Below are 17,837 nucleotides of genomic sequence, written 5' to 3'. Positions count from 1 at the left end.
AGAGTCGCGAGCACAAATTGTGTTCAATGTATATTAATCAAAACACACATCAATGACGGCTTATCGAGAACAATTGAACGTGTTCAAATAACATCTGTATGACATTAAAAAAGGCCATGAATAATGCATACACATGGATAGAGTACATGTATAGATATATACATTAATATATATTTCAGTACAGACTGAAAGGAAAAGAGCCAAGGCAGATCAAGGGAGATTCCGATTAGACGTAAGATTAACAAACACAAACACACACACACACAAACAAACATGGCGGTTTACCCTGGCGGAGGTCAGGGCGGATGCGATGATGTTCTGGCTGCGGAACGTCTTGAAGAACTCAGAGTCGTAGCGCTCCTCAGCCGCATGAGGGCCTCCCAGCATCTCCTGAGGTAGTAGAGAGGGAGAGGGGGGGGGGGGGGGGTTGGGGGGGGGGGGGAGAGGGAGAGAGAGAGAGAGAGAGAGAGAGAGAGAGAGATGGAGGAGAGAGGATATGTTCCATCAATGCTGCAATAGAAGAGGCTAATTTCCCCAGTGCTGAAACTCTTGGCCATCCTAAGAAACGGCTTTAGAAGGGGAGGAGACAGAAGCGGGTTGGAAAGAAGTGATGTATGGTATCGTAATTAATCGGTGAGAGGCAGTGGCGGGACCACCATTTTGCCACAGAAAGCTGCGACCCGGGTCCAAAGAGAGGAGCGGACGGGCGTGTCACACGAGACACACCCTCCACAGAATAACAATCGGAGCAGTGGACAAATGCAGAGTCAACAGCTCTGCTATTTACCTTCCGGGGGAAAGGGCCTCGCTTGTCAGCCAGACGCCCCGTCGCCTGAGGGGTGTGTGTATGCGTTACCCAGACGGCGCTTCATGGATGCCCCCCCCACCCCCCCTCCCCCGCCCCCCTCCCTGCCTTGCTCACCCATGCGTGCACCTAATATGTCCAAAGGGAACATTTGTTGTTTTGGCCTTTGGCTAGGAGAGATTTGTGCCTGTCAGGGTGTGTGTATCAAACCCTCTGTAGCTTCCCCCCCGTGGGCTGTGTATATGTGTGCATGCGTGTGTGGGCGACGCGTGTGTGAGAGTGCGTATCCGAGGGCCTTTGAACAGGCCGTACGTGGGACCGGACACAGCCAACCCAAGTCAAGGATGATAAAACTCCTAATATCATATTCATAGACCTCCAGAGGAAGAGGGATTAGGACAAAGGAAGCTCAGACTGAGTGCCAGTTTCCATGACGATGCCCCGTCGCGAGAGAGAGGCGTGTCATTGTCTTTTTAGCTGAATATCTAATAGGGCCAAACTTTCATCAGCGGTCGCCACGGTAGGTCAACCGAAAGTGCTAGTCTATTTTATTAGCGCAGGGAAAAGACAGAGAGAAAGGAAATCGGTGGAGAGAAAACTCATTGGTGCACATCGGAAACCTTTCAAGTAAAAAAATACAATAAAGCCAAAGTGATTAATGCATAGGGCATCTCAATTGCATTTGAACTTTTATCCTCTTTTCCGTGTCTGGCCTTGGAGAGTGCCTCCATAACTTGGTTACTATTTGCTAGCGCTTAACAATCAGCTCGGCTCTCACCTCTTGTCAAACAATTTGCTTGACATTATGAATGAACAGGCAGTCTTCATTCAATTTTAGATTTCAGCTTTCCCTGCGGCTATTTTGTTTTGCTCTGCACCGTTTCCCTGGTAGTGGGGGGGGGGGTTGCTCTGGAAGGGACCTGAAGTGTTTCATGCTAAAGCCCATCGACGGCGGTCCGCCTGAACGGGCAGAGAGACACGGTGAAGGAGAGGTTACCTCATACGTGGCCAGCCGGTCCAAGTAGGTGAGCAGCTTCAGTCGGCTGCGACACAGCTCCTTCTGCTCCAACGTCAGCCTGCACTCAATAAACACGCACACACACACACACACAGATACACACACACAAAAAACACACAAACACTTGAATTAACTGCATGAGCGAACAGTTACTTTAAACACAACATCACAATTAACCTAGGCCAACACGGGGGTGAGAACAAACACAGCGGAATCAATGCGGACCAGAGCAAACAACGGTGGAGGACAAAAGAGAAAAAAGAAAAGATCCTTTGGATCCAAAACAGGACTTCATCCAGCCCCGGTCAGAGGCGGGGGGTGGGGAGTGAAACGTCAGAGCGATCGCTATGCGGCGCATGATGCCGCTGGATATCCAGATCAGAGGGGGTGACAAAGACTCAAAGGCTCACAGTCATCCTCGGTTATCCATGCGTAGGACGCTGAGGCCTAAAAAAAAATGTTGTTTGGTTCCGGTTTCCGACCGACCCTGTCAATTTATGTGCGACCCAAATTATTTTATGAGCTTTATAAAAAAAATAATAATAATAATTTTTGTTTTGATGCAAACTATAATTACGTTTTGGTACAGCACCTCTTCATTCTGTACAAGGATGAGCGAATTTTCTCGTTTTTAAATTAAAACAACCTACCTATCATTTGCTGCCGCTGGAAAAAAAAAAAAAATAAAATAAAATAAATTCCCTACCTACCCATGACCTCAACTGACAACCAACAGGAACCAAACTTTTTTTTTTTTAGGCCTGAGGAGAGAGCCAGCGAAACAGCGCCGCACAGCCCCAGTCAGTCAGTGAACACAAAGACGGCCAAATCAGGGTCTTATGATTTGGCCGCACTCCATCCCTCAATGCTCATTGTCACTTAATCACAGCCGCAAATTAAATGGCGGCATGGTGGCGGGAATTCCAAGCCGCCTTGGGGGGGGGGTTCGGTGGTGACCCCAGCATCGTCGTCATCTTAATCCCTAATATCCCATTACTGTGGCCGCTATAAGGGCATTTATCAGGAGGAGGTGTGTGTGTGTGTGTGGGGGGGGGGGGGGGTTGTCTCCACTAGACAGGACCAGTGTAGATTAACACTGGCTCAACAGGCTCACAGGCACATCAAAGAGGGGTGGCTTAGTGCTCGCTCTCTCTCTCTCCGCTGGTAATTACCACCTCGCTCGCCCTCTTCACAGTGAAGTGGGAGAGATGTTAACCGGAGGGAAGGGGGGAAACAAGGTGAAGAGCGAGAGGGCGAGAGAACGAGAGAGCGAGAGAGGTTTAGTGGGGCAGTGTTTTCTTAACCCGTTTGTCTGTGTGTTTGTCGAGGTCGGGGATTTGGGGGTTTGGCGCACAGGGGCATAGCCTAGCATGCCTTGGGACAATGATTCAGTGGCTGCTTTTCTTGTATGACCGTGACATCTGAAATAGAGTCGAGTCTTCTGGTGATTATTCTTCTGGCGAAATGTTTGTGCCTCAAACTTACATCGTATGTTAAGCAGTGCTGCTGGGAAAGGTTTTTTCGAAGGCCATCAGAGCCCTTCTGCTAATGATTTCAATTGCCCAGAACACTGGTGGGAAAGCTGAATAGCTCTATACAGATCAGAGGTAATTGGGTAATAATGCCGTGACATAATGTAATTAAGCGTTAATTACATATAATCAACCCTCATTATCAAGGTGTAAATTAAAGGTTTTTGCAGGTACTCACACGTGTTGCCGGGCGGTAACCAGCCATTATCCACCTTGTCAAAATACCTACATTTTTAAAATTGTGCTCCGGCAATAGATGGAGAAAAATAACTACCACAAGCTGGGTAACAAACATAGAAAACAGAGACTGAGGCTGTGAGGTGTGAGGGGAGAGAGCATGACCCAGAATGTTCTTAAAGACCATTTACAAACACGTATCTTCACACGCCCAAGAATAATGGAAAGGGACTCGGACCCCCATTGCCCAAGGTGTAGGTGTGCGCGTGTGCGTGCTGAGTTTCATAGGAATGAAGTCCACCTCTTATTACAGGCTGACAGCGTCTCTCTTCAACCTGCATAGTGAAACCTTGGTATAATAACACCCATCTGAAGGCGACCGGGGGGGGGGGGACTGAGACGGCATGCTGAAAACGATTATCCCATTGTATTGAGGACGAGGGGGGGGGGGGGATAAATTGAACTGCATAAACAGACAGAGAGAGAGACATGGCATCTCGCTTGGGCAACTTTAACCTGCACGCACACACTCAAACTGATCTGCACACACGTACACGCACACACACACACACAAACACACACACACCGGCAAACAGAGAGAGCGCATGCAAAACACATCCAAGAGCAAATGGGAAAATGAAACTTCTGATTGAGGCCCAAATCTGATCAGATAAAAGCATAAACATCCCCAAGTAAACCCTCTCTCCACATACCGGCTCCTTCGCCTTACAACCCCCCCCACCCTCCCTTTATCTCAAACGTCCTTATGCAAGCTTTCAGCTTCGTCCCCCTCGCTGTATCTGGAAGTCAGTCAGCCCGGCAGCAAGCAGGCTTCTGACTCTGCAGGCTGTAGTAGATCAAATGCTTAACGCGCAGCACACACACACACACACACACACACACACACACACACACACACACACAGACACACACACACACACACACACACACACACACACACAAAGACAGACACAGAGACAGAGACAGACACAGAGTGACACAGAGACAGAGAGACAGAAAGACAGACACACAGACAGAGATCACCTAGCACGCGTCATCTAGTTGCATTCATCTCATGCAATTACCCGCCATTAAGATTGTAGCCTCTGCAAGGGCACATCGCAAACATTATGCGTGTTTTTGCAGCATGCGTCACCTGACACTAGGAGCGCACCACTCGAAGAAAAACCCAAGGTACTTATCTTCCATTGTTTCCACACTCTTCTGCCTCAAAACGATTTGAACCCGTACCTACTTAGTGCCACAAAAGAGCCCGTTTACCGGGGCGGAGAGAGAGCGGATGAGTACCGCGTCGCTTCTTACAACACTAGCCATTGTCCTTCTGTGTGTCGTTTAATTGTGACCCCCCCCTCTCGCCTTGTGATGTTCGTCTGTTTGGTGCTCGAGAAAACTTGAGAGGGCTCCGCTGAACTGCGCCAAATGAGGTAAGAGGCGGAGGGGTAATCACGCCAGGACACGGCGTGCCCGCCTCGGCCACAGAGACACCGGAGCACTCCAAGCGTCACCTCCGAGTGCTGCTGGAATGATTGCCAGTGATGGAGACAGAACCCCTGAGAAACTCTGCAGAGTTGAAGATCTCTCTTAACGAGGGTATGACGGGAACGGAAAGTACACCGTTTCTCGAGTGACGCACACAAAACATACACACGTTGGATAGACACTCAAAGCACGTGAGGCATTTAGCTACTTGGAGAGGCAGGGCCAAACCCGTCTGTTATTTAACAGCCGCACACGAAGATGTACAGTGAAGGGGGCTGAGGGACATTCACGCACGCGCACCCATGTGCGCACACACACACACGCACACACACACACACACACACACACACACACACACACACACACACACACACACACACACACACACACACACACAAGCTCAGAGCAGCCTGTGATCGATACAAAGCCATTTCTGTAATGGTGGGGTAGTTAAAAAGAAATTAAGGGAATTATTATCTGTCTCAAGCCGTGGCCGCAGCCCCTGGGAAGCACAACAAGATCCATTAGTGAAGGGGCTGTCCTCACGTGAACACACACGTGCACAGACACACACGCAGAAACACACGCACACTCACACACAAATGTAGGGGACATCCGAGTGGCACATCGATGAATACCAATGCCAATAAGGAAACTTAATAAGAAAGAGTATATAATGAGAATGTATATTTTTATGTTTTTACACGGTCTGGCAGTATCTGGCCGTTACCGAAAGCAGAAGATCCCCCCCTGGGCTAATTAAAATACATTTTTGTTTTTTTATGAAAGTGTATATTTAAGGTCGACGCCTTTGTTTGTTTAGTGCATTTGAAATATTGTTAAAATGTATCATCATTAATGTAGCTAATGCCTTTCATTTATATGCATAATTTGTTATGGATACACGCAAAAGATGATTGAGAGGTGTACATATTCAAATCAATTGAATAGTTGCAGTCTGCAGTGCATGGCTGTCATCACTTGAGTGAATACTTGTACAAATTGTACTTGTTTTCTAAATGTGTGTATATCTGTGCGTGTGTGCGCGTGCTCTCCTGCACGTTGATTAGTAATCACTAAAGGGTTTTCATTAGTCTCTCCCTTGGCACTCGGCAACAAAGGCATAAATTACCTCCGACAGATTAGCCACTAATCTCCACCAGCACTCGCTCTCTCTCTCAACCGTGCTCTTTCCATTTCTCCCTATTCCCTTCGCTCATCTTATTAAGGCCCCTTTCTTGATGATCCACCGCACTCTCCCCCTGGTTGCCTCCAACCCGCAGGAATCCTCTGCTCCTTCCCCTCCCCGAGTCCGTCTCCTTCCACTCTCGACATCTCTGGAGCACTGACCCTGCCTAAGCCACCACTTTAAAGTCGATGACTGTTTTTTTTTTCTCTGCTGGCTGGCACAGAGGTACATAGTCCCTCTGTGTGTCACCAGGCACGGCCATGGGCCTATTTCATGGTCTCGTTGGTGTCTCAGCCAGGGATCCCCCAGGGATCCCCAAAAAAATAAAAACTGAACAGTGCATTGAGGGCAATAAACTGATGTTTACTTAGGTGTACTTCACCCAGAATGCCCCTTGGGAAGTTGCAATTGTGCACTGTACAATTGGGGTCAGAATAAGTACATAAACGCACAGCTGCAGGATTGATACCCACCAACAGCGCTGATGACTCTGTTTGGGGGACAAGGAAAATACCCCTTAAAAATGATCAATCGGTTCGGCAACCGTTCACTCCTCATAAACGACTGCAATCGACGGCCTCCGCCTCTCAGAACGTCGGCGGACGTTCGTCTCGCTTCGTAATCTCGTCCGTCTTTGACATCCAGTCCCGCGGTCGTTAGGGACCCCCCAGGTGACACGGGGCTGACTCACAGCCTAATCAGGGAGCTCTGACCGGCGGCCTTTCAGAGGGCCAGAGGCGCTCGTTTGACATTCAAGGAGCCATCTTGTCTAAACACGATGCCACGGGCGTGCCTTAGTCACCTGATCAGGTGTGAGAGCCACTTACCGCCGGCGGAACCGATTCAGAGTGCTTTATCGAGCACAATCCAAACATGACACGTCTATTCAAATACAAATGAACAGTATTTGAGCTGGGCATTCACACCGAAAAAGGAGGATATTTGCTATTCAACCATTCAGGGGATACCTTAATCCAATGCGAATGATATTGAATTTGCAAATAGATGTCACTGAGGATCCCCACTTCAACATCTTTCAGGGGTTCAACACCCCCACCACTACACTCTGCTCCACAGGAAGAACCTCAGGCTCCCTCAGAGGGCGGGGGATACCGTTGCTACACAGCTCCACTGGATGCCGCGATTGCCCGCTGCTCACCTGCTGAAGTGCACCTCGGCCAGCAGATCCTTCCTCTTCTTGTCCTCCCGTTCCTTCTTAAGGTCCGCCTCCTCCTCGGCGGACAGGAAGTCCTCGTAGGGGAGGTCGTCCAGGTCCACGTCGCCGGGCAGGATGAACCTGAACACGAGGAGGTGGAGTCACGGGTCGGTGGTTGACAAGTCATGAGCGAGCACTCGTGAGTGGACGGAAAGGAATCGTCTCCTGCTTCTTACCGGACATGTTAGACATACATGGACAATCGCCCTGTGTCACTATAACTTACATTTTGGCACGCCCACACACACACACACACACACACACACACACACTTTTACATACGCACACATACCAACAGTAGAAGTCTCCCATCTGTAAAGTGCCTCGGGTACTGATAAAAGTCGCTTTACAGATCGAATTTATAATTGTCTTTAAGTGTATATTTATAAGTCCCGCAGACAACACCACAGTTGTAATCCTCATACTCTTCCCTAAAGCCTTCTGAGACTGTAATTTTTAGAAGAGGGCAAAATAAATGAATCTATTTACACACTGTTATTATTTTCAGAAGCAATTCTCCATCTGCACTTCATAGCGGAGGCACCCCTGATAGTCTGCCTCCTGCAGGGCAGCAACAAAGCAGGGATGGAGAACACTCAAACTTCCTCCCTTTATTTTCCTTAGATATTGTTTTTCGTAGACTTTTTGATCCATTTATTGACAGCACAGTGGAGAGGGACAGGGAAGCGGGTTGAAGTAGTGGGGGAACAGCATTGAGCATAGGATCAAAGGCCGTGGTCGAACCTGGGGTCACTACGAGGCCTACTGCCTCTGGGTTTCAAGCACAAATAGGTAGAGCAGCCACCAGGTGTCCTCTCTTCATAGTGTAAGCATGTGTGTGTGTGTGTGTCTGTGTGTGTGTTTATGCGTGTGTGTGTGTGTGTGTGTGTGTGTGTGTGTGTGTGTGTGTGTGTGTGTGTGTGTGTGTGTGTGTGTGTGTGTGTGTGTGTGTGTGTGTGTGTAGGTGTGTGTGTGTAGGTGTGTGGGTGTGTTTGTATGTGTGTGTGTGTGTGTTTATGTGTGTGTATGTGTGTGTGTGTGTGTGTATGTATGTCTGTGTATCTATGTGTGTGGGTTTATGCGTCTGTGTGTGTTTATGCGTGTGTGTGTTTGTGTCTATGTGTGTCTGTGTGTTTGTGTTTATGCGTGTTTGTGTTTATGTTTATGTGTGTGCGTATGTATATCTGTGCTTCTGTGTGTCTCTGTGTCTGTTCAGGACCCACCTGCCCTCGTCCTCCCCGTTGCCGATGGCGATGAGGGCCTCCAGGTCGGTCCCCTTGAGGCCGAACTGCAGCAGCTCCTTGGCCGCGTCCACGTTCTCCGGGACGCGCTCGGCGCACTCGTGCAGCACCCAGGAGCGCTTACGGATCTTACTCTGACCGGGGGGCGAGAGACATCAGGGAGGCATGAGGGAGGGAGGGAGGGAGGGAGGGAGGGAGGGAGAGAAAAGAGCAAGAAACAGAGAGAGGGGGACATGAGGGAGGGAGGGAGAGAGGTAGAGAGGGAGGGAGGGAGGGAGGGGGGAGGGGGGGAGAAAAGAGAGGGAGGGAGGGGGGAGGAAAGGGGAGAGAGGGAGGGAGAGAAGAGAGCAAGACACAGAGAGAGGGGGACATGAGGGAGGGAGGGAGAGAGGTAGAGAGGGAGGGAGGGAGGGAGGGGGGGGGGGAGAGAGGGAGGGAGGGGGGAGGGACAAAAGAGGGGCAGAGAGGGGAGAGAAAAGAGGGAGACATGAGAGAAGGAGGGAGGGAGGGGGGAGAGACAAGAGAGGGAGAGAGGGGGACGAGACAAGATGGAGACATGAGAGTAGGAGGGAGGGAGGGAGGGAGGGATGGAGGGAGGGGGAGAGAGGGAGGGGGAGAGAAGAGAGAGCGAGAGACAGTGAGAGGGAGACATGAGGGAGGGAGGAGGGAGGGAGGGACAGAGGGAGGGAGGGGGAGAGAAGAGAGAGCGAGAGACAGAGAGAGGGAGACATGAGGGAGGGAGGAGGGTGGTGGGGAGAGGCAAGAGAAAGAGGGAGAGGGGAAAGAAAAAAGGGAGATATGAGAGAGTAAGAGGAAGCGAGTTAGCGAGCGAGAGAGGGAGAGAACAGAGAGCGAGAGACAGAGAGAGGGAGACGGATAGACCGAGAGAAAGAAGAGAGAGAGAGACACACACAGAGAGCGTGTCAGTGTGAGTCCGGGTTAAGGGAGAGGGGTTGTCGAGTTTTACATTTGAGTGCGTGCTTGCTGCTCATCGATTTTGCATTCATGCATCTTGTATACAAAGAAGAGAATACTGGAGTTCGTAAATAAATAATTTAAAGAAATCAACGTCTCCCTCCCCCTCCAGATGTCTCGCCCACTCCTTCTCTTCCCTCACTCTCATTCACTCTTTTAATGGAATTGCCTCCAAACACTCTTCATCTTTCCCTCTCTCTCACTGTGTCTCTCTCCTATTCCAGGTCTCATGTCCTCTCCCTCTCTTACCAGGTAGTCCTGTATGGAGGCGATGCTGACAGTGCTCTTCCTCCACTGTCTCTGGTAGACCAGGTCAGAGTCCAGGTTGTAGGCGTGGGCGAGAGACAGGGCCTCCCCGTACTCCTCGTTGTCAATCTGAAACACACACATGTGCACACACGCGCCCACACACACAGTTTCTTTTAAGGGAAGCTCTCATTTTTCATATTTCCCTGTCTCACAAAAATAAATGTATTCCAACAAGTGCATGACATTTCACACCCCCACGCAATGTGCTTCAGCGCCGGGATGTTTGTGTGGAGCGTGAGCTGGGAGTGTGTGCGCACACCACACACTCAAGACTCTCCCGACATGGCCAAACAGAGCATGTTTCCCAAACCGGGCTATGTGTGCGCATGTGTGTGTGCGAGCGCGTGCACGCGTGTGTGCCTGTTAGTGTGGGAGTGCAAAGTAACACATTAGCCAGACTGGCGTTTCTTCAGGGCAATAACCGGCACCCACGCGGTTAAACCTCACGTGGGAGGACTTCAAAAGCGATTCCAATCTCCCTCTGGATCCACCTAATAAAAGCGTTAGTAGCCCTGCCAGTCTTGCTCATTCAGACTACTGAGGTGGGGAGGGGGGGGGGGGGGAGGGGGGGGGGTTATGCCACCGGAATGCAAAGGGGGCTGACATGATGTTAAATATCCTGGAGACACTTGTTCCGCTCTGCTAACAACCGACAAATGTGTGCGTGTGCGATCTTTATTGGTTTTTTCCTGTTGCAGGTCAAAACACAGACTACAAAACTTTGGCCAGTTATGCTAGGAGGTTAGGGGTGTGCGTGCGTGCATGTTGAATAAAGAGCTTTGCAACGGAATGGAATGCATGAAGCCTTGGGACACACGGACAGACACACACACACACACTTGGGAACCCCCAAACACACACACAGAGCTGCTGAAGTACAAGATGTTACCCCGACCTAGTGAGGCAGGCCAAGGGCCGAGCGGGCGCGTCGGGGTACGTCGTGGAGTGTTACAAGGAGATAATAATGATGCCCTACTTTGTAATTCTACACTGTCAGGATTGATAGGGATGAATAATGACGGCTAATGATGATGAGGATGACGAAGGGGCCGCCAGATGACGGGTCATAAAAATGACTGATGGGCGGCACTAACACCCCCCTCCTACCAAACCCCCCCACACAAACACACACTTCATGATGGAGCATGTTGTTGTCTGTGCCGTGCAATTTGTAGCGCTCAACAACAACAGCTATATTTCTAATGTAGCAATTAGCATTTCACAGCAACCCCCTTGAGACTGAGAAATAGCCTTAAAGCAGACAGAGCTTCATGCCGTGTTTTTATACACCCCTCCCACCGCCTCTCTATCACACGCACGCACACGCACGCACCACGCATACAAACGCGCACAAATGCGCGCCCACAGACACACTCGTCTGATCTAAGCGAACAAAGTACTTGAGAGGGCTGGCATTGGATTGGTTCGGTGACAAACCGGTTTTCTGCAGATCAAAACCCCACCGTAATTTCATCAGTGTCCACATGGATTAGTATGACTTTCTTCAGATGTTATTAAATCAAGTGACAAGAACATACGAGCCGTTCCAATTCTACAAAAGGGGATGGCTAGTAATTAAAAATAAGAAGTAAAATAACAAATGTGACACGCGCCGTTCTAAAAGTGATTGCTGGCATGAGAAACCAAAGTGCATTACAAGTTATTATCCGTCTTTAAAGCCTGTGCGGGATGTGCTCTCTCAGAAAATCATCATGAGCCTGAGGGGATGCTAAAACGAAGAGTAAGTTCACAGACAACACGGAAAACAACACTTGCACATTAGATACAATGCAGTTGATCAATCCACATAAGGTGAAGATGCTCGTTTCATCCAATGGATCCAATAGTTATTACCATGCCATTGTGATGTGACCAATGTTCAAATGAAAGAGCCTTGAGATGAAACTTCACATAGAGATCCAAGCCCGGCATATTTGCTAGACATACTTCTGAAAGAGAAATATTTTTGCCAAATATGCAAAGCAAAAACCCTATTAGGGAAAGTTTGATTTTTTTTTTTACGATGACTCATCTGAGAAATGGAGCTCACTAAAGAGCTTCTCTTTTTTTTCAACACGTTGAATTGGGAGCAAAATGATTCTGATGCGTGTTGTCTGACAGCCCTGGTAGAAAATCAGTGTGACTCGATGGAACATGGTGAGACTCAAAACGCCTTGCATTAGCTCTGTCCCTGGCGGGGGTCAGTAGGGTGGGCGGGGGGGGTCACCCACCTTCCTCTGGTACAGCTCCTCCGGGGTGGTGGACCTCAGGCTGACCAGCCGGTAGTTCTTCAGCACGGTGCGCGGGCGTTTCCGCGGCGGCGCGAAGCGCTCCATCTCCGTGGCGTAGTACAGGCCCTGCTTGATGTAGCCGAAGTAGCGCGCCTTGGCCGAGGACTCGTCGTCCGAGTCCGAGTCGCCGTCGCCGTACTCGTCGTCGCCGCCGTGGCCCGAGCCGGTGCTCTGGGAGCTCTCCAGGCGCCCGCGCTTCGGGGCCAGCCGCACCTCACACTGGGGCGGGGACGACAGGTGAGTGGACAGGTGAGTGGACAGGTGAGTGGACAGGTGAGAGGCCAGGTGAGAGGCCAGGTGAGACAATACGTGCGGGGAGACGAGCAGGTGAGGGGACAGGTGAGGGGAGGGGTGAGGGGACAGGTGAGATGAAGGGTAAGGGGGCAAGTGAGATGGACATGTATAGGGAACAGGTGAGACAATAGGTAAATGGACAAGTGAGACAATAGGTGAGGGGACAGGTGAGACGAGAGCTGAGACGACAGTTAAGACAATAGTTGAGGATGCAGGTGACAGGACAGGTGAGAACGAAGGTGAAGGGACAGATGAGACGACAGATAGGGGGGCAGGTGAAGACGATAAGGGAGACAATATGCGAGGGGACAGGTGAGACAACAGATGAGACAATAGGTTAGGGGACAGGTGAGACAACAGATGAGACAATAGGTGAGGGGACAGGTGAGACAACAGATGAGACAATAGGTGAGGGGACAGGTGAGACAACAGATGAGACAATAGGTGAGACGACAGGTGAGACAACAGATGAGACAATAGGTGAGACGACAGGTGAGACAACAGATGAGACAATAGGTGAGGGGACAGGTGAGACAATATGCGAGGGGACAGGTGAGACAACAGATGAGACAATAGGTGAGGGGACAGGTGAGACAACAGATGAGACAATAGGTGAGGGGACAGGTGAGACAACAGATGAGACAATAGGTTAGGGGACAGGTGAGACAACAGATGAGACAATAGGTGAGGGGACAGGTGAGACAACAGATGAGACAATAGGTGAGGAGACAGGTGAGACAACAGATGAGACAATAGGTGAGGGGACAGGTGAGACAACAGATGAGACAATAGGTGAGGGGACAGGTGAGACAACAGATGAGACAATAGGTGAGGAGACAGGTGAGACAATAGGTGAGGGGACAGGTGAGGGGACAGATGAGACAATAGGTGAGGAGACAGGTGAGACAATAGGTGAGGGGACAGGTGAGGGGACAGATGAGACAATAGGTGAGGAGACAGGTGAGACAATAGGTGAGGGGACAGGTGAGGGGACAGATGAGACAATAGGTGAGGGGACAGGTGAGACGACAGATGAGACAGTAGGTGAGGGGACAGATGAGACAGTAGGTGAGGGGACAGGTGAGACGACAGATGAGACAGTAGGTGAGGGGACAGGTGAGGGGACAGATGAGACAGTAGGTGAGGGGACAGGTGAGGGGACAGATGAGACAGTAGGTGAGGGGACAGGTGAGACAATAGGTGAGGGGACAGATGAGACAATAGGTGAGGGGACAGGTGAGACAGTAGGCGGGGGACAGGTGTGAATGCATTTAAGAGAGACAGGTGAGGGTCGGTGTGGGTTTAGAAACGAATGCAAGCAGATGCAGAATCAATAAAACAGAGATAACCTGGCTGGGAAACTTTAAGAGGATAATTCTTCTTTCAAAATAAAGCTGTGCTGCAGGGCTCGGACAATAAAATAATGAAATGATAATGTAAAATAATTATTTTGTGATGCCAAGATGCTTTCTCTGTTTTCAATGTGATGTGTGATGGTGCAGCAGTATTTTTTTTTTGCTTAAAGGATGAAACTGATGAATAATGTAAATGAATAATGCAATATAAAAAAAAAAGAGTGAAAAGAAAAAAAAACACCTACCCAACTAAGTTAAGGTGTAAATCATTCAACATCGCAGTCTTTCACGCTATATTTTTCCCGGCCTTCAGCAATTTTTTTAAGATTCAGCCTCAACATTATCATGGAGTTACAAAATATTAAAACATCTAATTTACTGCATATGGGCGCAGGTTTTTACAATACAGCACTAAAAACCGCTGTAGCCTCTGGTAGGGCTGCATTCCAAAGCTTCTGAAACATTTAGCACCTGTGAAACATTTAGCGCCTTAATCAATGAGGAGTACCGACAGACCCCATAGTGTTGTGCCAAACGAACACTGCCCTGTGTGCGCGTGCATCGATACACACAAGCCAGATTTTAACAGCCAGGACAAAAATACATACAAACATACAAGACACACACTCGCAAAAACATCCACACGCAGGCCTGTGCGCTCCACAGTGCACAAGGCTGTTGAAAAATTTCCTTGACGTTGGCAATTGTTAAAAGGCTTCATCTCAGACCTCCCTCAACCTCTCCAACTCCCACACTCTGTCTCTCGCTCCGTTTCCCTCTAGGTCTATCTCTCTATCTCACTGTCTCTCTCTAGCACGGGGTCTGTCTCTCTCCATTTAGGTCTATCTCTCCAAGTGTCCGTCTCTCATAATCTGTCTCTGTATTTCCATTTCCATATACGTCTCTCTCTCTCTTTTTACCAATGTGTCTTTCTATCTATATGTGTCTCCCTCTCCCTATCTCCCTGTCTCTACCCCTCTCCGGATCTGTCCCTCTCTCCCTTTCTCCATCCCTCTCTCTCTCTCTCTCTCTGAGTAGCCGTCTTTAGCTCAGGATCACTCTCCACACCCCCCCCCCCCCCCCCCCCCCCCTGATGTTGCAGCCTCTATTTAATGTTTCTTTTTTTGCCCATCGAATCCGAAGAAAGTGAAGAGAGAAGAGGACTGGGGGGGGGGGAATAAAAGCAGCATGGTGATGAGATATCTGCCTCTTTATGGGGGGGATAAAGAACAGACATAAATATTTCATCATCACACTCCTTTTACCATTATCCCTGCCAGCTGATGGCGGGGATAGCCTAGAACCCCCACACATACACACGCACATGCACACACACACACAAAAACCATCAAACAAACACATACACACAAGAACCATCAAACACAGACATACACACAAAAACCATCAAACATACACACTTGGTTGTCATTACAGCAGCCGCATTCAACATAGAGCCACCCAAAATTTGCCAATGAAAGTTTTAAAATAAGTACAGATATATTCATATAACCGAGGCACACATGGATTCCAGTAGCATCAGGCTTCTTTAAATCATTAAACAGACCCACACACTGTCAGGCCAACACTAAATTAATGGCAAACATAATGTATTTTTAATTCTAAGATTCTACTTTATAAAACATTGACCTTTGCAACACAATTCTTTCCTCATATCTATCGCAAAAAAACAGATTTACACCTACGATGTTATCACCAACATTTAAATCACTAGCCCACGTACACGCACAAAACACACACATATCCACATGACTCACATACCAGGACTTGGAATGGACCAAGGCATGTTAAAACGAGGAGGAAGCACGTTGATAACATGGAGAACAACACTGGAACCCTCAACACAATGCAACAGATCAAATTATCGCAAGGTGAAGATCGTTTTTTCATCTCATGGCTACAATAATTACCGTGATAACCGTACCATTGTGACGTGACAAAGGCTCAAACTAAAGAGACTCGGTACGATTTATAATCAAGCACCTGTTCATCCATGCGTGCGCACACATCTCACACATCCACACACACCAAGAAATACACAATCTCCCCCAACCCACACAAGTCCCGGCACACACACGCACACACACAATCTCAAACACCCCACATACATCCCAGCACATGCACGAGTGTAGGCAGGCACACACACACACACACACACACACACACACACACACACACACACACACACACACACACACACACAGCGTGTAGCACCACGGAGATCGTTGGCGCGGCGTACCTCCAGGCTGAGGAAGCCGCCGCCGTGCGCGGGGGTGAGGCGCGGCGACGGCTCGAACCACTCGCACGACTTGCCCAGCAGGTTGCGCAGCGAGCGCACCGAGGAGACGGTCAGCGAGCCAGAGCAGCGGGCCAGGATCAGCATGTCCTCGCTCCACCAGTTGACGTCCATCAACGGATAGTACTGCTCCTTGTCTGGGGGGGGGGGGGGGGGGGGGGGGAGTGAGGGCGTGATGCTAGACGATTGTTTTGCTATTGATGACGGTCATTGACTACTAGGCCATTGACCGGTCACATGCTGTGCCAGTGCATGCACACTTGGGAACGTACGCATTGCACGCACACGCAAACACACACACACGCACACGGCACACGCACACGCACAGGTTGACGTCTGCCTCTTGTCCTATGTGTCTCACAGCAGAGCCTGTGTTGCTTCCCTTCTAAACAGGAACATCCTTCTGTGAATAAGATGTGTGAAACGGCATTAAGTGGGGGGCGATGTGCGCTGCCTGTGTCAGCAGCACAGATAAGGCTCGTTTAGACCCCCCCCCCCCCCCCCCCCCCCCCCCCCCCCCCCCCCCCCCCCCCCCCCTCTGGGGGCAACGGTACCTTTTATTTTCTTCCTTTTCTCCAGCGAAGTTTTCCACTCGGGGTTGATCTCCTCAAATCCTGGCTGCAGGCGGCCATGAGAGGAGGAAGAGAGAGGACCATGGAGGAGGGGGGGGGGGGGGGGGGGGGGGGGGGGGGGGGGGAAGGGGGGAAAGGGGGGGGGCTAAAGAGATTAATCAACTGAACATGTACACACACACACACACACACACTGGGTGTGTGTTTGATGTTTTAAATGACGTGGGTTGAGGGAAAACTTAGAAGCACAAACACAAACCGACACACACACACACACACAAATAGCATCAGCCAAGGTTCTGTTGTAGACTATATATATATACAAGAATACTTTTGTTTTTTTATCCATGCCTAAATGAAGGCACACTTGAAAGGACCCACCCATTCTGTGCAGGCGCCCAACGGCCACACCCCCCCCCCCCCCCCCACCCCACCGGAGATAGCTCACCTGCTGGTCCTGGCTCCAGGCAGCCTTCTGTCTGAGGGAGGGAATCTCCCAGAGTGACAGGCGTCCAGAGAAGTGGATGACGGCCAGCACGCCGCCGTCAGGGCTGAGGCTCATGCGGAACACACCGTCCTACGCCATATGGGGACACAGTGCATTCAGAGAACTACCGTATAGGGGAGCACACACACACGTACACACACACACACACACCTACAAGGTTGACAGGCGCTTGACGAATCCGCACACTGGAAGGGGAATGCGGATCCGCACTGAGGACTCATTGTTTTCGTGAACACATTGCATACTTATTGTCGTGACTCGTATGTCAAGTTTCAAGAACACATAACACATTTTCTTTCTCAACTCCATCTCTGTTTTGACAGCCTGGTGTGATTTCGAATTCTGCATATCACGGTGCGTCTACGCTTAATCCTGTGATTCGAGGCCAGATGGTCGGCCGTTTCTGAAACGCGGCAGTCGAGTAGACACTGTGGCTGATAGCCGCCACACTTCCTGCTCAACACCCTAGCGGAAAACACATGAGTGTAAACTCAGCGCTTTCCCAGAGTGGCAACCGATTCTCCGAAGTATTGAGTGGTTT

The 17,837-nt window shown here is 49.8% G+C and overlaps 1 protein-coding gene across 1 annotated transcript in view; it reads right to left on the bottom strand.

The window, feature by feature from the left end:
• nbas (NBAS subunit of NRZ tethering complex) overlaps positions 1-17,837 on the bottom strand; it is a 155,888-nt gene that overhangs the window by 125,283 nt on the left and 12,768 nt on the right. Inside the window, exons 12-20 of the mRNA XM_030344571.1 lie at positions 17,237-17,365; positions 16,771-16,834; positions 16,160-16,353; positions 12,194-12,472; positions 9,903-10,028; positions 8,661-8,812; positions 7,381-7,518; positions 1,803-1,881; positions 286-390 (exon numbers count right to left, since the gene is read on the bottom strand). Of these exons, the coding sequence (XP_030200431.1) occupies positions 286-390; positions 1,803-1,881; positions 7,381-7,518; positions 8,661-8,812; positions 9,903-10,028; positions 12,194-12,472; positions 16,160-16,353; positions 16,771-16,834; positions 17,237-17,365 (1,266 nt within the window). The remainder of the gene's footprint in view (positions 1-285; positions 391-1,802; positions 1,882-7,380; positions 7,519-8,660; positions 8,813-9,902; positions 10,029-12,193; positions 12,473-16,159; positions 16,354-16,770; positions 16,835-17,236; positions 17,366-17,837) is intronic.

The sequence above is a fragment of the Gadus morhua genome, chromosome 21 (assembly GCF_902167405.1).
Source record: "Gadus morhua chromosome 21, gadMor3.0, whole genome shotgun sequence".
In the NCBI taxonomy this organism is placed as follows: Eukaryota; Metazoa; Chordata; class Actinopteri; order Gadiformes; family Gadidae; genus Gadus; species Gadus morhua.
The sequence above is the reverse complement of the archived record's forward strand: the minus strand, read 5'-3'. Positions and strand labels throughout refer to the sequence as shown.